Consider the following 21,007-nt stretch of genomic DNA (forward strand, 5'->3'; position numbering starts at 1 on the left):
CAAAGGAGACATGGGTTTGTGCACACATGCTTCAACACTTAGGCTGGATTCCGTCCTCGGTGTGATGCTAAGACAGCACTGTGAACCTCTCTGGAGGGGAAAGGTGTTGAGATGTCCCCAGACAGCAACTGTCAATATCATGACTTAGGTGCAAAGACTTTCATGGGGACATCTGTAGACTGGTGTTCTTGTGAATATTAGTAGAGGCACTGCTGGCCAACCCAAAGTGGGCTCTGTAGATACTTATCAAAACTTATGATCAGAACCACTTATCGCAGGAGCTGGGCGTGGCGGTGCATGCCTGTAATCCCAGCACTCAGGAGAGAGACAGGAGGGTGTCTGTAAATTCCAGACCGCCCACGGTTACCTAGCAAGTCTCAGAAACAAATAAGAGACCAAAGGCAATTCCAAAAGCAAATCAATGAGCCCCTCACTCACCTCAAACATTTAGAATGGGAATTCAGGGGCGCTTGTTATCATTTCGGCAATCAAAGCCTACACCTCTACAGTTTTCAAAGGTACCAAGCTAGACTGCAGAGCAGTCCAAGCAGTCAACTTTCCCATAGAGCCCACTTCCTTACCCATGGGAATCAGGGCAAACGGATTAGGACAAAATACGAAGACAAAGTAGAAAAAAAAGCTACATTGTACTTCAGTTCTAGAGCAGCTGGAAGTCAACGGATTTAATGAGGTTCACGATGCTTCTCTACGTGAGTGTTCAGGTGTGTGGTGGAAACAGCATGGTTTTTAGGGTTGTAAAGGCTTAGGTTTGGGTCCAAGCTTGGCACCCATCAGCTATGTGACATCAGGCAGTAAGTTTAATCTCTGTGAGCCTTCACTGCCTTCAATGAAGAATTGGCTGTTCTGGTGTGTTTCTGGCACACCCCAAGTACACAAATAGGTCAGTTTCAAAGGTCACCAGGACACTTTGGGCATAAAGCAAATGGAAGCATGTTACTTTTTTCTCGGAATATTCCTAGAATTGATCATTATCAGCTTTCACTGAGAAATGGGATGATATTCCACTGGAGGAATTAGAATAATGTCAAATTTTAGTTTACCCAAATGCTATTGAGTAGCTAGCGTTTGGGTAATTCAACCTCACTGCTTCTTGAACCGGAAATTGGTGGCTAAGGAGGTAATGAATACAGGTAAAATGACTCTTAATCACTGCTTAAAGTTTTGTTGTTGTTGTTGTTTTTTTTTTTTTTTTTTTTTTTTTTTTTTTTTTTTTTTTTTTTTTTTAGTATTAATGTGAGCGATTCTCCCCAATTCCTCCTTATCCCTGGATCTGATGGCAGGAAGAATCAGGTCCAAGACTCCGTAGCCTGTGCACAAAGCATTGATAGACTCAGGGGTTTCTGAGAAGAACTGGATTCCATGTTTTCTGTGCTAAAAAATCTATTTGATGCAACAGATGTTAAGAGCTCACAGTTCCAGAACACAGCGAGATGAGCAGGCGGGTCCTACCTGGAGCAGACGCTCTTGCTCCTGCTGCCATTTCTCCTGTCGCCTGCGCTCCTCTTCTGGGTCCCATGCCCAGAACTTAAACTGCTCAGGAAAAACAAACAAAGAAACCCCGTGATCAGAACTGAGGCAGGTCCTCAAGGATTGGCCAGGGCAAGAGAAGACAATTAGCTTCCCACATGGTACCACCCAAGGGACATAGAAATAAATCTTGAGATATCTAAATGCCCTCTTTGGTGGCAGAAACCATTTCCCAAACTTAACCCCTTTTTACTCCGATTCCAAAATGCCAGGTTGGTTCTATGCCACCATGCCTCATATGGATAATGGAAACTCATAGGGATTAACCATGGGAACGAGAAGGCTTTGCTCCATTTCTCCCAGAAGGATGTCTTAGAAGACTCCGTGTTCCCGAGCAAGATGCTCACTGTGCATGCTTACGAATAGGGACGAAAGCAGCATCTAGGAACTAGAGTCTGCTACACCTGAAACGAACCCTTTACACCAGTATTGCTTCCCACGGCAGCTTTCCCCAAAGTGGTCAGCATCACCCAAAAGCAAGATGAGTGGAGCCCCAGCCCTAAGGGCAGCATAATAAACACTCAAACCCAAGACTGAGCACAAACAAAGCCTTCAGAGGAGGTTTTAGCAAGTTGGAGAACAAGCAAGAACACAGCTTCTCCATCTGAATCCATGGACTCCCTCACTTGCTCTACTTTCCACAAGCAGGAAGTCTTCTTGCAGTATGTCTTTTTGCAGTGCCTTTTCCTCTCCATCCCCACCCAGGACCACATGAATAGTTTGACATCTTTGCTGTCTATGTAGTTTAAGATGGAAGCCAACAGGTTATATCCTTCTCTTCAGCATGACGTGGTGATGCTAGCTTTGGAGTCATTCTAGGGTTCTTAGCTTCTAGGAGACTCAGGATTACCAGTATCGGGTTATGACGGAAACTTCACATATGGTTCCCAGTTATGAAATGTGGCTGGAGATCTCAAGGCTATGTGACAAGTGCTAGCCCACTCTACATGGTCACAAAGGGAGAAAATTCGCCTGTAGATACTAAGTGACACCGGCTATAGGAAGCATCTGGGACTGGTCAGCAGAGGGAGGGGTCATTCTTGTATCAGGCACTATATAGTGGCAATTATATAATGATTTCAATTAAGGCTCGCAACTACCCTGAAAGAACACTATTTGAGTCTCACTGAACAGTCAAGGAAGATTAAATGGGGAGGATTTATAAATCACCTCCAGTGTTACACATCCTAGCCCAGGCTAGTAAACTTGGGCCCAACTTGGAAAGTGCTGTGTATATGAACATGTTTTTGCTTTAATCCCAGGTATGGGGTGTGGGACTGATTCAGAGAGTCCACAGCAGCAAACTATTTGTCTCTTGCAGGCTCTGAGAGGAGCTCTTTTTCAGCTGCAGACAGTTTAAATCTGAGGACTCTGGAGAGAGAATAAATGCCAGAGCCCAGAGAGGGTTGGGGAGCTCTGAGAAAGAACCAGGCTGCTGCTGCCGCTGCTGCTTTGCCCCATTAGCTCCTGTTGCTGTTGATGCAATGAGACAGGAAGTTGGAGATCTCCTGAAGCCAGGATTGGACTGGCTCCAAGCAACCCAACAGGTTGCTAAGAGAACTGCACCCCCTCTCCCACTAACCCTTTTTCTTTCCTACCTGATTTTAGAGTGTTGGAAGGGATTGGGGTGGAGTAGGGAAAAGAGCTATAAGAAATGTAATAGAAGAGTTTTTAAAAAGTACGCCAACAGGAAAGAGATAAGCATTTTGTTTCCAGGCGGGACAGGATAACTACCACACATAACAATCCATGCCTTTACAATCTACTGGGGAAGCATTAAATTGTTTCAAAATAAAAAAATTTTGGATCTCAGCTTTGGTTGAATGCTCTTTAAGAAAATCAGGTATAAGTTAAAAAAAATCATTGTAAGTGCATGACTTTGCTCTTTAAGAGGGAATACTTACAGGCGTGGTCACAGGGGACTTTTCACTGCTTGGAGAATCCGCTATGCAGAAGAAAAGAAAGAAAAGAAGGCATTGACATGAGCAGCATCTGGCTGTGTTGGCCTTTTGATGCTCTCAGCCGAGTGTACTTCCCGTGTTAACTTCGGCAGCATTAGAGAGCCACAGTAAAGCAGAGCCGTGGCAGGTTGGGCCCATCACCAAAAGGAACAAAGCGCATACCGAATCACGCAGCGCCAGGTACCAGGCTCTAGGAAGCGACCACTACAGCTATTAGTGCTGGATCTCAGTCCACCTTGCGTTCTGGAGGAGGGAGCAGGTCCCCCAAGTGTCTGACACAGAGAAGTACCACAACCAAGAGGCCAGATGGCATCCAGGAAGAACAGAGAGAGCGACACAGTTAACAAGAGCACCGCGTTTGTGGCTTCTGGCCTTAGTTTGAAAGGGGGAAAGGGCCAGGCGGTGTGGACAGTGTTATTTCTTTGGCATCTTAGAATCAATATAAGGTCCTGTGAAATTCCGCCGACTTTAGCACAACAGGCACTGATGCCAAAGAACCAGCTCGTTGCTAACTGTGTGTCACAAATGTGTTCCCCCTCTAAAGAAAAAAAAAATCTTAAATCAGAAGTGAAGACAAATTCCAGACACCATTGGTTGCCCCAACATGGATTCTTACGTAAAAGAAATGCAGCTACCCAGTGTGTCATTTACCTGACTGGGAGAAAAACTGGCACCGGCGCCAAGAGTTCTGAACTCTCAGCGGAACACTGGCACTGCCAGGCAGCTCTAGATTAGATGGCAGGAATAGAACAAACAGAAATCCATGAAACTGGGTGAGAACTGAGCAGAGCACATGCCCGCACATCAAGAAGGGCCAGTTGTGGTTGACCCAGGAACTGAATGCCTCTGAACCGCACATGTAAAACATCTCACCAGAATGCACACAAAACCTGATGATACGGGCAATGGTCGGTAGAACCAGCAAGCCCATGTTCTGCTGTGTGGGTGCTGAGTGGAAGTTTTTGGGCCTGCAAATAGTAGGGATATGTCTTACGGGTTAAGGTTCAAGCTGACGTAGCAGCTTGCTATGCAGGGGCAACTCTAGGAAAGTATAAAAGGGCAGCAGAGATGTGGCGGGCGGGGAGGGGGGCGGGGACTGTGATGTCATCCACAGCACACCTGAGAGAAGGGTGGCTCGCTTCATTTCACACCTACAGACAGGTGCACGTCGGTGTCAGCCTGTCGTGCCCCAAGCACACAGAACTCCTGGCAAGTATTTGCACCCTATACACTGGGCTCTGCTACTTCCATTCCCAAAGCAATGAACACTGCAGGTTAGAGCCCATGATTCATGGAAACCCAGCTTGGACATAGCTTTCCTGTTTCCAGAGAGCTGGATAAAAGGAATCAACCAGCTCGTACCGTATCTTATGAATGTTTCAGAGTGTTGAAGGACTGTATTGTTGCCCACATGTGTGTTTGGGGGGGGGACCTGTGGAACCTTTCTCAGGTTGACAGATCTGTATGAGCATCTATAAATAGATGACTTCAAAGAAATTGGGGCGACACCAAATTCTGGGAGGAGAAGGGATTTATGAGGTGTGCCTCCTGGGCTTTTGGTTCCTTTGGACTAGATGCTGGAATCCATGCTAGTCATTTAGGTGTGTGCCAACTTCTTCTGTCTGGGACATAACCCATGACTTCCCTCGCCACACTCCAACCAAAGACCAGCACTCCTTCAGTGGTTACATTTATTGGAGGAATTTTGCAGTCTAAATAAGCAGACAGTCGGTTTCATATCCATGTGCAATGTTTTTGAGGCACCATTTAAATAAACTGTTCAAGTCATGGCTCTCAGGTTGGGATTCCAGGGCTGCCACAGCAGGATCACCTGGACACGTGGACTTCCTGGGAGTACAGCTAGAGCCTCTGACCAGATCTACAGGGCCAGGCTCTGAGGATCGGGCACCAGCCCTGCAGGCTCACACTCCTGTTTGAGAACTACTGCTCAAGCCGCATCACTGTCATGCCATTTCTTTGGGAGAGGGTGTTCAAGAAGAGTTTATTATTTGTGCCTAGCATTTGGTCCATATTCCCACCTTTATTGCTATTATTCTACAATCACTAAATCCAAATCTCTTAAAAGTCAGTGTGTGATTATTTCTACTTGACCAGTGGTTAGACCTTAGGGAAAACTGAAAGAGGAAGATGATGTATCTATGAACTCAATGATCGAGGATTTGAACCCAGGTGTTCTGTCTCCAGTGCGCACACTTAAAATCAGTGTTCACGAACCACATGTCATAACAGAACAAGTGCCTGCCAAATCCAGTTCTCCCTGGAGAAATTACCTTTAAAACATGGCAGTGCTATGAAAATTTATTTCTTAAATTATTCACTTTGGATAAAGCATGAAGTAAAGCTCCTTAATTCAATAGCAATTTCTTAAAAACAGAGTGCTTCATGGAAAATATAAACACATCAAGACTAACTGATATGGCTTACATATTTATGCTACCTATATTTCTTAGTTACATAGTTATAAAGTGCTAGAAATGGAACACAATCACAATGTCTAAATAATGGCCAACTGGTTAACCTAGTTGTGAAATTTTATTTTCATTACTTTTTTTTTTTCCAGGACTGAAAATTTGGGGTTAAATGCTTTGGAGGTAGTGCTGCTGCATTTGCTTTTACATCACCGCCTAGTTTCCTACCAGACGCTCCTTGTTTTGTATGGGGAGCCCCAAAATGATCAACAAAAGTTAAAGAAGACCAACTCAGATGGTACTAACCGGCGACCCTAAATAGCTTTAAAAGAGAAATAATAATAAACCACGGGTAACAAAGTCCACACCATCCTCTCTGACAGATCAGATTTATAAACTACACTAAGGAAAAATGTCAACAAAGAGGCATTCAGAGCCTCTGGGCCTGCCTTCCAAACTAACTCTTTCCAGTTACAGCCTTGGTCTGTCCACTCTGAGAAATAATTCCAAGGATGGCAGGATCCTGGGAATGCCATCTTCCCCAGTTCGCATTCCTAAGGGTCCTTTGTGATAGTGTGGGCATTTGGGTTTCCCATGAGGATAAAGGACATACAGTTGTGTTCTTAAGGAATAAAGGGGTGACTTTATAACCCATCTACGGTTCACAAAGTGGGAGCCAGCAATATCTGAAGACTTTCACAGAACCTTAACCCCCATATTTCTAGAAGCTGCTCTTCCTCACATTATATCAAACATTAAAATATGGCAAATACACAAAAACACATTAACATACAACCCAGGTTATGTTACATCTTAAACATATTAAAACATATCCTTAGTGTATGTACGTAATCACATACATACTAAAGATAGATCTTTAAATGTTCCGTGTATTTTATTTCTCATTTTTGAAAATATCAAATGTCCTTATCATGAAGAATTTTTTGAAAGAGTAAAATTTTGGCTGAGTAAGCATGGTAATCATATGTGCACCCCAGACTTACTATAGAACAAAAACCAAGTTTCTATAATAAAAATGAGTTGAGCTATCATTTTTAATTATCTTGTCATACTTTGGAGCCAAGACAAAACAAGTTTGAAGATCTCAACGCGTATTCAAACCCTGTTTTACCCATAATGCCTGGCTGACCAGGTAGACTTAGTGGCTGGAGTACCTGCGGTCAAACAAAAGAATGCATCTCAGCTTCCCAGTCTGAAATTCATAATTCAGACCCTGGGGACAACCTAGCTAAAGGAACATCACCTCAAGGATGCAAACAGCTTTCCATAGGAAGAGTGTTTTACCACAGGGAGCCCAGCAGGCTCTGAAGATCTGAGATAATGCCTTTTCCCCACCTTACCTTGAGAATTGAGATTTGGCAAATGCAGTTGGTTGGTTTCTGGCATTTTGTCAAGAAACGGAAACGTCAAGGTTGCTTCAGGTTCTGGGGATTTTGGCTTTGCCACCTGGACCACAGCAACAGACATAAACATTAGGAAGACTATCAATCAATTAAGCCACAGAGCTTACAACATCAGTATTTAAACAATCAATATGCTTAAATATTTAATCTTACAATAGAATTTTGTTTTGCTTCCCTAATGAGTTTTCACACTTTTTTTAGTCAATAGAGTGGTTGATTTTTCTTAGAAATTAATGTGGTGATACCTTTCTTCAACCTCAGAAGACATTTGGAGCCTTCCCTCCGTCCCTCCCTTCCTTCCTTCCTCTTTCTTTTTTTCTGTTTTTGGACATGGTTTTACTATGTAGGCCTGGCTATACCTTGTTAGGTATATCAGACTAGCCCTGAACTATTAACCCGTTTCTGCCTCCTGAGTGCTGAGATCAAAAGCATGCTCCACCACTCTAGGCTTCAATTCTAGGTATTCACACTCTGCTCAACTTGTCAGAAAATGGACTATTTCACAAAAGATGATTAAAACCACTGCTTCTGTAAGGCAATGCCTCTTTCAAAGGACATTATTCTAACAGTACTCCACCACCCCACAAAGTTATGCAACACACAATATTCTTTGCCTGTTGACAAGGAGATACTTCTAAAAATAGCTAGTATCAAACAATGCCACCACAGCGGTGTCCTTGGATTTGGCATTTAAAAACAAACCCATTTACTATAAATAAGACTCTAGGTACGAATTACATTTAATAAGAGCCCACTGTATCATAGTAATTCTTGCTATCCAGGGGTACCAGACATCATTGCTAAGAAGTAAGCATGCAATGGAAAGAGAATATTTAGTAAGAAGTCGGCTTAAGAAACAAACCAGCAAGTTTACACACAGCAAGCTAAAGCCTAAATTTAACAGGATTCTACAATATGTTTACATTTAAATAAAATCAAGTATCTTTAAGATTAAATGAAAGTTGTAATGCCGAAAGTATTACTAATACAGAATGGCATGTGTCAGTTACCTGCCCCTTTCTCATTCTATTTCTTTGTTTATTTAACAAACGTGTTTATATATTCTATGGTATGGCATTTGATATATTTATAATGCAAATGTCCATGTTTCCCTTTCTCTCTGAGTATATAGCTGTAATTTGAACAGGAATGGCTCCTATAGGCTCATACATTCAAAACCATGGAATGGTTTTGAGAAGGATTAGGTGGTCTTAGCGGAGGTGCTGTGTCATTTGGGGTGGGCTTTGAGGTTTCAAAAGCCCACACCAGGCCCAGTTTCTCTGTCTGTCTGTCTGTCTGTCTTGGCTTCTTGCTTGCAGGTCAGATGTAAGCTCTCAGCTCCTGCTCCAGAACGATGCCTGCCTGCTTGCTGCCACTTCCTGCCATGATGATCACGGACTCTTCTCTGAAATTGTAGGCCAGCCCCTGATTAAATGCTTTCTTTTATAAGTTGCCTTGGTCATGGAAAAAGAGATAACAGTAGGTGTGTTTGTGTTTGTGCATGTGCGAGCTGTTTAACAGCGAACATGCAGTGTAATTTTTAGAGAGAATGAGAGACTGAAGACAGGAGAACAGATCAGGTGAGAAAGCTATGACTGCTGGCTGCCCCGGGAGTCGTGTTAACCTCTGATCCCATCGCAATTTCACCTTCTGTGACAGCACTAACTCCACCTTCCCACTCATCTCGTTTTCTGGCTTCTTCTGGTCTTGCTCTTCTGGCACTTCATTCTTCACCTGCGGGCTGGAGGGAAACTCTACAAAGGCCACCGTTGGGCTGCATCGTGTCACAGTTGTTGTAAAATGCTGTGGCTCTGGAGGGAGGCCATGCATGGAAACAGAAGAAAGATGGAATCACACAAAGGACCATTTTCTTTCAAAGTCACAATGAACATTTCCTCAGACTCCTCCCTCCTGATGACAGGCTGCTTCAGCACACGAGGGCACAGGGACGGCAGGCTTCTCATCAAACTGCTCTTCTACGAAAAACTATACTTAACAGTCACGATGCACAGCACAGTATCACGTGACACAAAATATTGGACGATAGTGGGGCAGATAAAACAGGATGTCCCCAGACCCGCCTGTGCCTGTGATTTTACTTTGTGCATGCCCCCCAGGGCCAGAGGCTGACATCAGACGTTTTCCTCTATAGATCCTGCCTTATTTATTAATTATTTTTTTAGAAGCAGAACTTCTCAGTGAAGTTCTACCCCCCTCTCTAGGTAGCCTGGTTGGTCAGCAAGCTCCTATCGCTGGCCCTGCCTAGTGCTGGGGTTACAGACACAGAGCCCAGCTTTGACCTAGTTGCTGGGGACCCTAACTCATGTTCTCAGGTTCATGCAGCACTTTACCTAACTGAGCAGCCCCAGCCCGAGACCTTGTCTTTTTTAAGACTACATTTTCTTAACTGGCTTGTGTTAGGGGTCAAGGGGCAGGCAGATGTCATGCATGAAAAACAAGCCGTTCTCTGATATCTCTACAGTTTAGGTGCACTTTAGAGGGAGTGGAAAAGCCACCGGTTGAGGGAGTGTCCTCACGTGTGGAGGCACAGTTTGGCTCGAAAAGCATACGCTATTGCTTTCAGTAATGACGTTTATTTCAAAATGCCATTTAAGAACAACTTGGTGTTCAAAGAGGGGTTTCCCTATTTATCAAAATGAATGTGTGGAAAATCTTATAAAAGTATCTAGGGTCCTCTCTATTCTACTACCAAGCTACGCCACCAGCAAATTTATGTTTATTTTGGTGTATGCCATATCTATTGCTGTGACAATAGATATTGATTATCTATTGTGCTATAAAATGTGACCCTTTGAGGATGGCTCATCCTGGTTGTCAACCTCACAAACCCGGAAAGAGGCAGCTCTGGCTGAGGAATCGCTTCCATCAGATTGGCTTGTCCGCATGTCTGTGAGGCGGGCTCTTGATTGCTAACTGATGTATGAGGACCCAGCCCTCTGTGAGTGGTGCCATTCCCTATACAGGAGGGTCTCTGTTGCGTAAGAAGAGCAGCTGAACAAGCCAGGGGAAGCAAGCCAGTCAGCAGTGTTCCTCCATGGTCTCTGCTTCAATTCCTGCCTCCATTTTCCCGAACTGAGCTGCTGCCCTGACCCCCTTTGATGAATGGACTGTGGCCTGAGAGTTGTAAGGTAAAAGAAACCCTTTCCTCTCCTCCATCATGTTGGTGTTTATCAGTTACCACAAAGCAACTGGGACAACCCAGTGCCTGGATTATTACTATGGAGGAATTAAGTATTTCTAATGGGTATGAAGACATACTTTTAGGAAATAAAATATCAAAGTAACACACACAGAGAGAGCCTGAGATCCTGTTTTTATAGCAACATTAACGCCACAGACAAAATTTCTCACCAGCGCCTCTAGGTGGCAGCACAACCACACAGAGCCTGACACTCCCTTCATTAGTCGTCATTCTATCACAAGTTACCAAGCTTTACCTGAAAGCTGGCATGCCATGAAACAAACCTGCTGAGTCCGGCTCCACTTCCTGTGTCCCTGACTTCTCGTCACCATTCTCATCTTCTTGGCAGTTCAATTCATCAGAGGCTGCCTGAAAAAAAAAAAAAAAATATATATATATATATATTACAAATATAATATATATATATATATATATATATATATTTCCTCCTTCGAATAAACCACGCCCTTCAAAGCTCCAAAAAGCAAAGGTTACTTTCTCAATGATAATTTTCAGGCCAACAAGGTGGGCTGTCCGTAGAAACTGTCTTCTGTTTCCCAGCAACTCTATGTCAAGAGTCTACTTTGTTGGAAGGAGGTGTGAACGTGGACAGGAGGCCACAGGCATGCTCGCTCTCCCCAGCCCTCCTCGTCTTCCCTTGTTCTACCACCAAATCTTACAAAGCAACATGGCCACCCACTTGTTCCCGAATCCTTTCAAGCTGGCTGTGTGTCCTGTCACCAGCAGAGGGGCTTGGGCTTTCATTCTCAAAGGCTCGTGGGCCTCTCAGGCGGCTGTCGTGGGCACAGCTACCAGGGGCTCCTAAACGCTGTAGATCTTATCCCTGAGGCTCTCAGAAGTTTTCACAGCCATTTCTTCCCTTTTGGTCTGACATCTGGGAAGGCCATCCTTCCCTCCCTTACTCTCCTCCTAAGGGCTCCATTCACACGCCACCCCACAGCCACCTCAGCACCCCTCTCACAACAGAGCCTCACTGCTGTCAGCTGTATGCTTTTATTATTTGTAATAGAAAAAAAAAAAAAAAAAAAAAGCACACCAACCTAAATGGTCAACGCATGGGAGAATAGTTGAATGAATTACTTAGGACCATAAAGGGAAGTACTATGCAATCACTGAAAATAAGATGCTGAGCAGGCCGGGGACCCTGCTCAATGGGAGTGCTTGCCTAGCACGCAGGAGGCCCCAGGTACTGCAAAAGAAGACAGCAAACAAAGACGTAAAACCTGCCGTCGAGCGGCGGCGATGTGTGAAAATCATTGCTATTCAATGTGGGGTTAGGACAGTTAAAGTACATATACACACCACGGTGTCTACACATGCGAGCGCACGCATCCCTATGCACACACAAACAGACCTGCTGGCACATATGTTAAAGTGCACAACGTGCACACCCTTACATAACACACATATGTGCATGCTTATGCCTTATATGTGTGGCATCAAAGGCAGAGAGGGCTAAACGGTAGACAGTGGAGGTGGGAGCAGGGGCAGCAGAGAGCACGGGGAAGGGCAAATGTGAGCAATGTATGGTGTATGTATAAAACTGTCCTAACGAGGCCCATTATTTTATGCTAACTAAAACCATGAAAATAGAAACACACAACTCCAAGAGGAGAGAGGATGTTAGCGGCGCTTACTTTTAAAATGTGTTTGCCATTTGGGGATGATTTCTCTGTTTCTTTATATATATATATATATATATATACCTTTATATATATATATATATAAAGGTTAAAAGGTTTGAGATAAAAGCTAACGTTGGTTTTCAGAAAAGGCATTTATTAAATACTTCATAAAATATCTCCAAGGAGAAAACCAACTCCCTCAAGTTGTCCTCTGACACCCACAGGCACACGATGACATACTTGTGTTCTCATACACACATACATACACATACATTTATATGTCTATACATACACACAAAATAAATAAATAAATGTAGAACTTTTTAATTAAAAAAAAAAAAAGAATTTTAAGCCCATATCTTTCAAGCTTCTAAAAGACTTTACAATAGTATCTATGGGGAAAATGTGATTTTCTTTTGGAGGGTAGGGTACTGGGAAATACTCATAATTAGGCTGGCGTTTTCTAATGATGGATAATCATATATCAACTCTGAAAAAGCACAACATCAAGGTAACAATGTGCTTTTCTTTCTTTTTCAGTACTGAGGACTCAACAGAGCTTCCCGTATGTAAGCCAAACACTACCACTGAGCAGCCCTCTGCTCCTAGCCTTTTCTTACTATTTAAGCCAGGGTTTTGCTAATTTGCTCAGGCCATCCTTGAACTTATTCTGTAGCCAGAAAGACCCTGCAACCCTCCTGCCTCAGCCTCTCCAACAGTTGAGACTTTGGGCTTATGCCTTGAGGCTGGCTTTAAAAATCCTATGCAGACCAACTGTGGTGGTGCAAGCCCACAGTCTCAGCCACTGCGGACACCAAGGCAGGGTCAGAGGTTCAAGCCCTGCTTAAGCTAATTAGTAAGACCCTGTTACAAGTGAAACTGAAATGGTCTAGGGGTTAGATAAATGGTAGAATGCTTGTACAGCATGCATGAGGCTCTGGGTTTGGTCCTTAGTATCACAAAAAAAAAAAACCAAGGACCCACTGCCAATAAGAAAAACACACAGACAGAAAATAACCATCACGCTGATATCACTTAATGAATTGTTAATATTTTTAATCGTACCAACAAGCCTGAATTCCCTTAAGAAATATGATGAATGAAAACAACCAAAACAAAGTCTCTTTTATTCTACAGAGGTTCTACATATATGCAGATGTGTGTGTGCATGCGTGTGTTTGCACTCACATGTTTATAGACGTCACTCAAGATCCACCAGTTTAACATTGTAAAAGAATAAGTTAGACTTTGTCATGTGAAGTTCACCCTTGATACAAACAGAAGCATTAATACCCTGTGGCATTTTTGCTTTATGGTGTCAATATATAGAATGCTGGCAGGATTACTGACTCTTACCTTCTTCCTCAAACAGGTTAAATTACAGAAAGCTATCTAAGGCTGGAAAACAAATCTGCAGCTAAATACTGACGAATGAGCCTCTTGAGAACACTCATGTTCCCAGTTACAACCGAGTAACCGCACAGGGCCCAGGTTCTGGAAATGAACACATTTTATGCAATCTAAGATGCCATCCAGTTCAAGCTGTATTAGTTTAGGCAGTACTAGGAAAGAAAAAGCACTGTTAAACATGACACACTGTGGATTGTAAGGGCAGTTCTGATCTGTTAGAACATGGAGAGTGCACCACTTGGACTCAGTAAAGTAAGAGTGTTCCCGAAGCCCATTCGACATAATGCATAACGCAAAGGGGACAAGCCCCACCAGCACTGACCGCTTCACCCAGGATTATGTAACCAGAGTATTGGAGTATCGCGTTTTAGTATTCTTTTAGTTAGGCACGACGAACAGAGATCTACCTTGGAGAATTCTCCAATGGCTAAGGTCTTTCTATACAGCTCACCCTGAATTGATGATTAAGAACTTGCATCCTGGTATTCAGTACGGCCCAATAATGGCTTTAATACCTAACATGGATGGGGTCACGTAACCATCAGGGTGATCTTAAAGGAAGTATCAGCATGGTTCTCTTCACACAGGCTGATGGTGAGCGGCTTGCCCGGGTCCCCCTGTCAGTAGGCAGGGGAGGTGGGAGCTCTGAGCTGAGGCCAATAATCTCCCCCTGCTATCGTCTGGCTTAGGGCCATGCTTACCTTGGTGGTCTCTCTCAGTATTTAGGGTTTCTGAGCCATAAGCAGTGACTAGGTACCCAAGAATCTCAACTTCACCATAGAAACATTTTAAACTGTCATTTCTGTCCCCCCTTTTTCCTCTACCTCCCGTTCATTATTCAGCAAAAGGTTAGAACTTGCTGGAACCCTTCAGGGCAAGAGAAAGTTTGGTTATCTCTACTTCCCAAAGCAGCCAAGACTATACTGTCCCCGACCAGCAAGCCAACCCTGGGTTCAGAGTGGCAAGGGCGGGAAACAAATGATTTCCTAAAATAAATGCATCATCTGTAACCCATTCTCAGAAGCTAAGTTTAAATATATATATTATTCACCCAAATCAAGCTACCACTAGTAAAATACTTGGGGAAAATTGAGAAGGGGAAAAAAAAGAGGCTGTAACTCTATTTAAAAACTCTTTATATGTACCAAGAAAAAAAGAAAAGGGTATTTTTGAGCTATTTAAAAAGTGAACTTAATAGTGGTACTGTATCAGGCATGTTACATTTTTCTATAAAGTTTTCTGAGTTCTGCTATACACAAAGTCTATCTGTAATCAAGGGAAATTCCCAGAGCCGGCTTAATTAACTCAAGTCTGGCTTCTCCATCCTGAATGCTTGTTATTTCTGTACTAATGGCATCACATCCAAGGGAATGAGTTCAAAGTTGGCAGCCTTAACTAGTCCTGATAGAACTGGAGGTTTGCTTCTAAAACACATCCTTGCTGGCCAATGTGCCTTCTGACTCAGGCTTTCCCTCGGTTATAGCTTGGAAGGGAGCTCTTCCCTCCTCTGACTGGCAACACTTTCTCAAGGGTGAAAACAAGTAAACAAAAACAAGAGTCCTGGATGGTAACGAATGATCACACAGAGGGGTTTGCTCTCCGCCCAGCCAGCAGTTGGCTTCCCCTTAACCAAGAACTCATTCAAGCTAGCCCCACTGCCTGACTCAGCCCCAAGGCCATAGGCAGGAGCTGGCATATTCCTGGCTTCAGAATCACATGGTTGAGTCACAAAAATCTACCTGGCTACTGGCTGCTGCTCTGAACCACAGCCTCGCCAGACTGGCAGAGAGCAATCAAAGGATGGATGGTAACCGTTAGACAGAAGGATAAGATCCAGCCTGCAATCTAAGCTCCAGCTCATTGTTTGACCTCTATGGTGGAAATGGTAAGGTCCAAGGACCTTCCTGCGAGACTATATCGGGACGGTGGGAGAGTTTCTGGCTCCAGTCTTGAATAACTGGAGGCAAGCCTGGAAAAGCAGTGTATTTGTGTCCTGGCAGTACAACCCAGTGCCACACATGCTTTGCGTGCGATTCTCCTTTTACTTTTAGGCCCTTAAGAATCTGTCACCCCTGGAAGGAGGAGGGGCAAGACAGGAGGTCAGCTCCTCCAGGCTTTAAATACTACACACATATATGGACTATATTTACGTACATATATTTGGACCATGCTATTTATGTTATGCTTTTCAAGCGACTGAAGATGAGCCAGAGCTGGGTTTGAGTCATTCCCTCTGATGCCCATCTTCTTAAAATTGCTAAAATTTTCTGTATAAAAATACGGGCTAATGTTTAATAGGGTTTTAAAAGCATTACTCTACCAACCTTAAGATTACTTCTAGCTGGGGGAAAACGCTTTTTAGAGAAATGTCTATCGACATTTGCCATCTGAAAGGAATCTGCATTTGGTGTGAACTGCAAGGCAAACAGCGCCTACTTGGATGCCTTTGTCTTGTTCTCACTGCAAAGCAGAAAGGAACAAGAAAGAGCTGATTGTTCCCCTGGATCAGAAAACAGAAGAAAAGTGCTGATTTTTTTTTTTTTTCCTTTAGAGGAAGGCTACAAGCCTTTTCGAGACAGGAGAAAAACAGGCCCACCTCATCACTCAGTTTGAGAAAAGCTCACGGAGTGCTTGAGGCACCCAAGGGCTGAGTTTGGCTCAGCCCAGGAGAACGGCCACCAACCATCAGGGCTCCATCATCTGGGATGACTGATTGTGTGTGAGAGCTCTGGTCAGACTTCATGAAATGGGGATGGGGGGCTCACTGTGTCTGCACAGTGGAATCTTGGGAGCCCAGGTGGCAGAAGTGAGCTAAGACTGGCGACTACTACCATGCCAACAAAAGGAGCCAGAGGAAGAATGAAGAGTGCCAGCGATGGAATCTTCACAGCTACACGAGTTTTAGAGAATGAACTGGAATGACTGATATGAGCAGCTGGAAGATGACAAGGGATACATCTTATGCATATAAAATTCACATCTGCTCAAAATGGTAATTTTGATGATATGTAGATTTCCCCAAATCTTTATATCTCTTCCTATTTTGGGTTTGGTGGAGGGATACTATTTTGTCTTGCATTTGTTGTATGGTAGTATAAAAACAAGGGCACCTATGGGCTACAAGTCACCTTGGCATCACGCTCAGTGCTTGGCAGGTGTACTTTCTCAAAGTATCTGACATGTATTAGTCTATGTAACAGTAGCAGTCCACTAGCTTATTTCTACATACAAACCGCAGTCAGACACTTGAACACGTTCAGGTAGAGCTTGGCATTCTAGTTCTAGTGTCTGGCATTCTTGAGGTAATTTAGGAAAACATTTTTCAGACCACCAAGCATAGAAGAGATTCAAGCACAAGTATTACTGACAGTGGACCAAAAAACCCACAGCCACCACTGCCATCATCACCACCATGGAAAGGGCTTTGAGGGAGACTACAACAGCTACTTCCCTTGTTGTGATAAAAATACATGGTAAAGGCAACGTAATAAGGGAGGGAAGGTTACACTCGGCTCATAGTTCAAAGGGCTACAGTCCATCATGGCGGCGGCAGCAGCGTGAGGCAGCTGGCCACGTTGCTTCCACAGCAGTCGGAAAACAGAGATGAATCTGGTGCTCAGCTCCCTTTCTCCCTTAGATTCAGTCCAGGATCCCAGACTATTCAGTGGTGCCATCCACATTTAGAGAGGGTCCTCCCACCTGAATTAACCCAACCCAGACATGCCTGGAGGCTTGTCTTCTCCTAGGTGATTCTAGAACCTATCAAGCTGACAATACCGAAAACCATGAAGACAAGAGCACATCTTTCAACAGGCTACCAACACAGGATGGATTAATTTTCAGTTAGGAAAACTTCTAAATTCCTTCCCTATGCTGTAGTCCAGGAACCTGCATGTGTGCTTTGACATGGTCTCCTAACAGAAGGTCCTAGGTTTTTATTGGGCTTCTAACGGAGACACAGAATGAAACTAAACTCAGAAAGATCTCACAAAGAACGGGGGACGGGAGGTGGGGAACGAATCTCTGTCTGGAACAGGACAGCACCTCGTCTGCAACCCCAGCTGGAGTCCCTCTTGGGGTCCTTTCACTCTAGAATTCCTACTGAGTGGAACAGCTGTATCTTTCCTCCAATTCAATGCCAAGGTCAAGCTCAAGGTCAAAGTCCATCACCTACACAAAACTTTCCCAGCCCACATCTGTTCTATGCTGATCCCACTCATTCTTTGCTCTCTTACGTTCTTCTGGTGTCCTTTGACTATAACCTCATGCTTAGTTACATATTGTTCAATATACTTCTCTTGTTCATGTATGAAGACTTTTTTTCTTTTTTTTAATCTCAGGAACTTTGCTTCTCTTTTTCTAGTTTCAACACTGGGTCACAGAGTGTGTATTCACTCATTCCTATTCTTATGGAGCTGAGCCTACCACGGAGGACTGGGATGGGATGGTCTAGGTAGATACAGCCTGAGTATCATGACAGATCCAAACTCACTGCCAATCTATTTATAAAAGAAGAAAATTATGGTCTCAATAGCATCCAATGAGAAAGATGAAGTAGAAGAAAACTGAAAGAAGTGATACAAAAAAAAAAAAAAAAAAAAAAAAAAAAAAAAAAAAAAAAAAAAAAAGAATGCTCACATCAGCCCAGAAGGCTGCGCTCTCACTTCCAAGCACCCGGCGAGGGCATCACCGCCTCCATTCCTGCGGCTCACCTCACATTCTGAATTCACCCTCCGGCCCTACTGTTGCCACTGTGCCCTTTGCACAGATCTAGCTTGTCCTAGAGCAACTGTGACATTTTAGTGGTGGGTGAGGCTACTCCTCTGTAGAGACTGTCTCATTTGAGAATGCAGTTTCGGGAAGAAAGACACTATTTAAAAATAAAGAGGAACATTATTCTTTTGACAGCCCCACAGAACTGGGAAAATGAGTCAGGAACAGAAAAGTCAAGGCCAGCCCGGTACCAATCGTTGGGAAGCCTGGAAGCACAGCATCCTGTTTCAAGACAGTCTCCATCCTTCACCAGGATCAATTCATTCCACTTTTTTAATATGAATATAACAGCTTGCTTTTTTTTTTTTTTAAAGGATTGAGCGTTCTGAAAAACTAATTCTTCTTTTAAAAAAATTATTTATTTATTTTCAGATGGAGCTTCACTCTGTTTCCCTAGCTGACCAGGAGCTCACTATGGGGGCTGGGCTGGTCTCAAATTTGCACTCCCGACTGAGCCTCCCAAATACTACGACACAGGCATGACCCATATGCCTAACTCTTGGGAGGAGGGTCCTTTAGGATGACTCTGAGTAGAAAGGCTTAGAATCTTAAGTAACCAGTGTAAATGAAGAACTTTCTAGTAATGAGCCAAAAGTTCCACATAGCACAGCTAATAACTTTTCACATACATACACACTCACACATACACACAGAGTGGGGGAGGAAGTAAGATAGGTGATAAATAGATAGATGATAGATAAACATATAGATGATATATAGACAGACAGATAGATGATAGGCAGACAGACAGACATATAGATGATAGACAGGTACATAGGAAGATAGATAAATAGATATAGACAGGCAGATAGATAAATAGAAGATAGATACATTCACTCAGAAAAAAACTCCTGTCAAAGTCTAAAAGCATGTAGAACTAGAGATCACAGCATAAATGCCACCCTTTGTTTGCAGCACAAGTTTACTCAACTAGAAATTATTCCTAAGTAGGAAAAAAAACATAAATGAGAAAACAAAACAAAACCCAGGCTTGGACCTGTACTCCAAGGCTGTGGAGCAACAGGCTGGCTAGGGGGAAGAAAGGCCATAAGGTCACCTTTCCTTTGGAGTTCCCCTTATGGGAACACACAGACTTCTGAAGTAACATGATTTATTTCATATCACAGATGCCGCTTCTCTTCAATTAAGTCACTTTAGTGGGATATGTAATCACTTCAGAATGAAGGGAATCTAGAAAATGCTCCCCAGGAGCACGGGGTGGGGAAGTAGAATTGCTAACATTCCCAGAAAAGTGAGGCCTGCCCTACAGCGTCTAATTATTTGGGGGGTTTCTAGTTTAAGAAAAAAGAGCAGAAGAGCAGAATGAATGTTTATCTCACTAGCTAAGATCTCCCCTCCTGCTAACAGAGCACAATATTCCAATCCTGTCGCTCTGTAAGGTGTTCCCAGAGCTGGTGACATTCACACAAACTGGAAGTAAAATGACAACCCAGAGGTGGGACTGAGCATTTGCCTGTGTCACAATGCTGGCGAAGAAATGACTTTGGTCTCTTCCCATCTAAGTCTCTTCACAGAGCATGGGGGGCTGTAGGAAGAATGCTATATTCTCAACAACTCTGGCAAGGACTTTTTATCTGAAAGACAAATTGCTGAATAAGGTCCAGCATGTGGGTTTAGCAAGCGGGCACTTCATGCTGAGAGGAGAAGGGAAGCAGGATTACCTCCAGACCAAATCTCTGAGGAGATGAAGAGGAAACCTCAAGTTTCTCCCCTTCAACTATACTACAAACCCAAATGCTAGAAACGAGCGCAGTAGGATGCTGGCCATTAGTGAGGGCAACCTGTTCCCCAAACCTAGGCTGTACCTGTGTGGGTGACCGCTTGGGTTACATAAGCAAAAACAGTCAGCCTCTCTGGTGAGAGATCCTTGAAAATGTAATTCTCCCAATGACACAACATACTTCACAGTGACATACTCCACAGCAGCAAATCCCACATCGCTTAGAGCTCTGACATCCGCTGTTCTTAAATTACCCAATCCTTCCTGGCTTGTTCCGTGAAGACTGCTCCATTTCCGTAGATGAGTTTACATTTAAAAGTTTAAGCTAATAAAAATTACATTTTTAATAAATTTGTTTTTAAGTAATAAAGCACATATATATTACATAGGTAGGTAGCTAGAAGATAGATAGGTAGACAGACAGACAGATACGTATCATCAAAGATAAAAAGTGAGGTACAGACAGTACCACTCTCCTTATTTTGAGACAGGCTTTCACCACCATGGATCTCAGGCTGACCTTAAACTTAACACCCTCCTGTCTTAGTTTCCTAAATGCTGGAATTACAGGTGTGTACTGCCACATCCAGCTGGGCACTAGTTATATTCAAATTATATTAACAAGTCTAACAATGTCTTTAATAAGAGAAAAAGAATAATTTAAAGACATATTTGTTTTTCTATAAAGTTAGTTTATTGTTCTTAAGTTATATTACCTTTAATTATAGTCTATTGTTATGGACTTTATGGTATCTCCTTAGTACCTTCAAATTCGATCTTATTTGCACATAGGATTATTTCAGATGAACTCAGTAAAGGTTGGTGAAATAGGCATCTAGACATACTGATATCTTTATGAACAGGAAACTGGGC

The 21,007-nt window shown here is 43.3% G+C and overlaps 1 protein-coding gene across 1 annotated transcript in view; it reads right to left on the reverse strand.

Annotated features, from left to right (window-relative positions):
* Limch1 (LIM and calponin homology domains 1) overlaps positions 1-21,007 on the reverse strand; it is a 304,476-nt gene that overhangs the window by 21,451 nt on the left and 262,018 nt on the right. The window contains exons 19-24 of the mRNA XM_055629181.1: positions 10,849-10,933; positions 9,010-9,173; positions 7,300-7,405; positions 4,161-4,235; positions 3,453-3,493; positions 1,471-1,551 (exon numbers count right to left, since the gene is read on the reverse strand). Coding sequence (XP_055485156.1) covers positions 1,471-1,551; positions 3,453-3,493; positions 4,161-4,235; positions 7,300-7,405; positions 9,010-9,173; positions 10,849-10,933 — 552 coding nt within the window. The remainder of the gene's footprint in view (positions 1-1,470; positions 1,552-3,452; positions 3,494-4,160; positions 4,236-7,299; positions 7,406-9,009; positions 9,174-10,848; positions 10,934-21,007) is intronic.

Source organism: Psammomys obesus, unplaced genomic scaffold (assembly GCF_907164565.1).
Source record: "Psammomys obesus unplaced genomic scaffold, mPsaObe1.curated_primary_1811, whole genome shotgun sequence".
Classification (NCBI taxonomy): domain Eukaryota; kingdom Metazoa; phylum Chordata; class Mammalia; order Rodentia; family Muridae; genus Psammomys; species Psammomys obesus.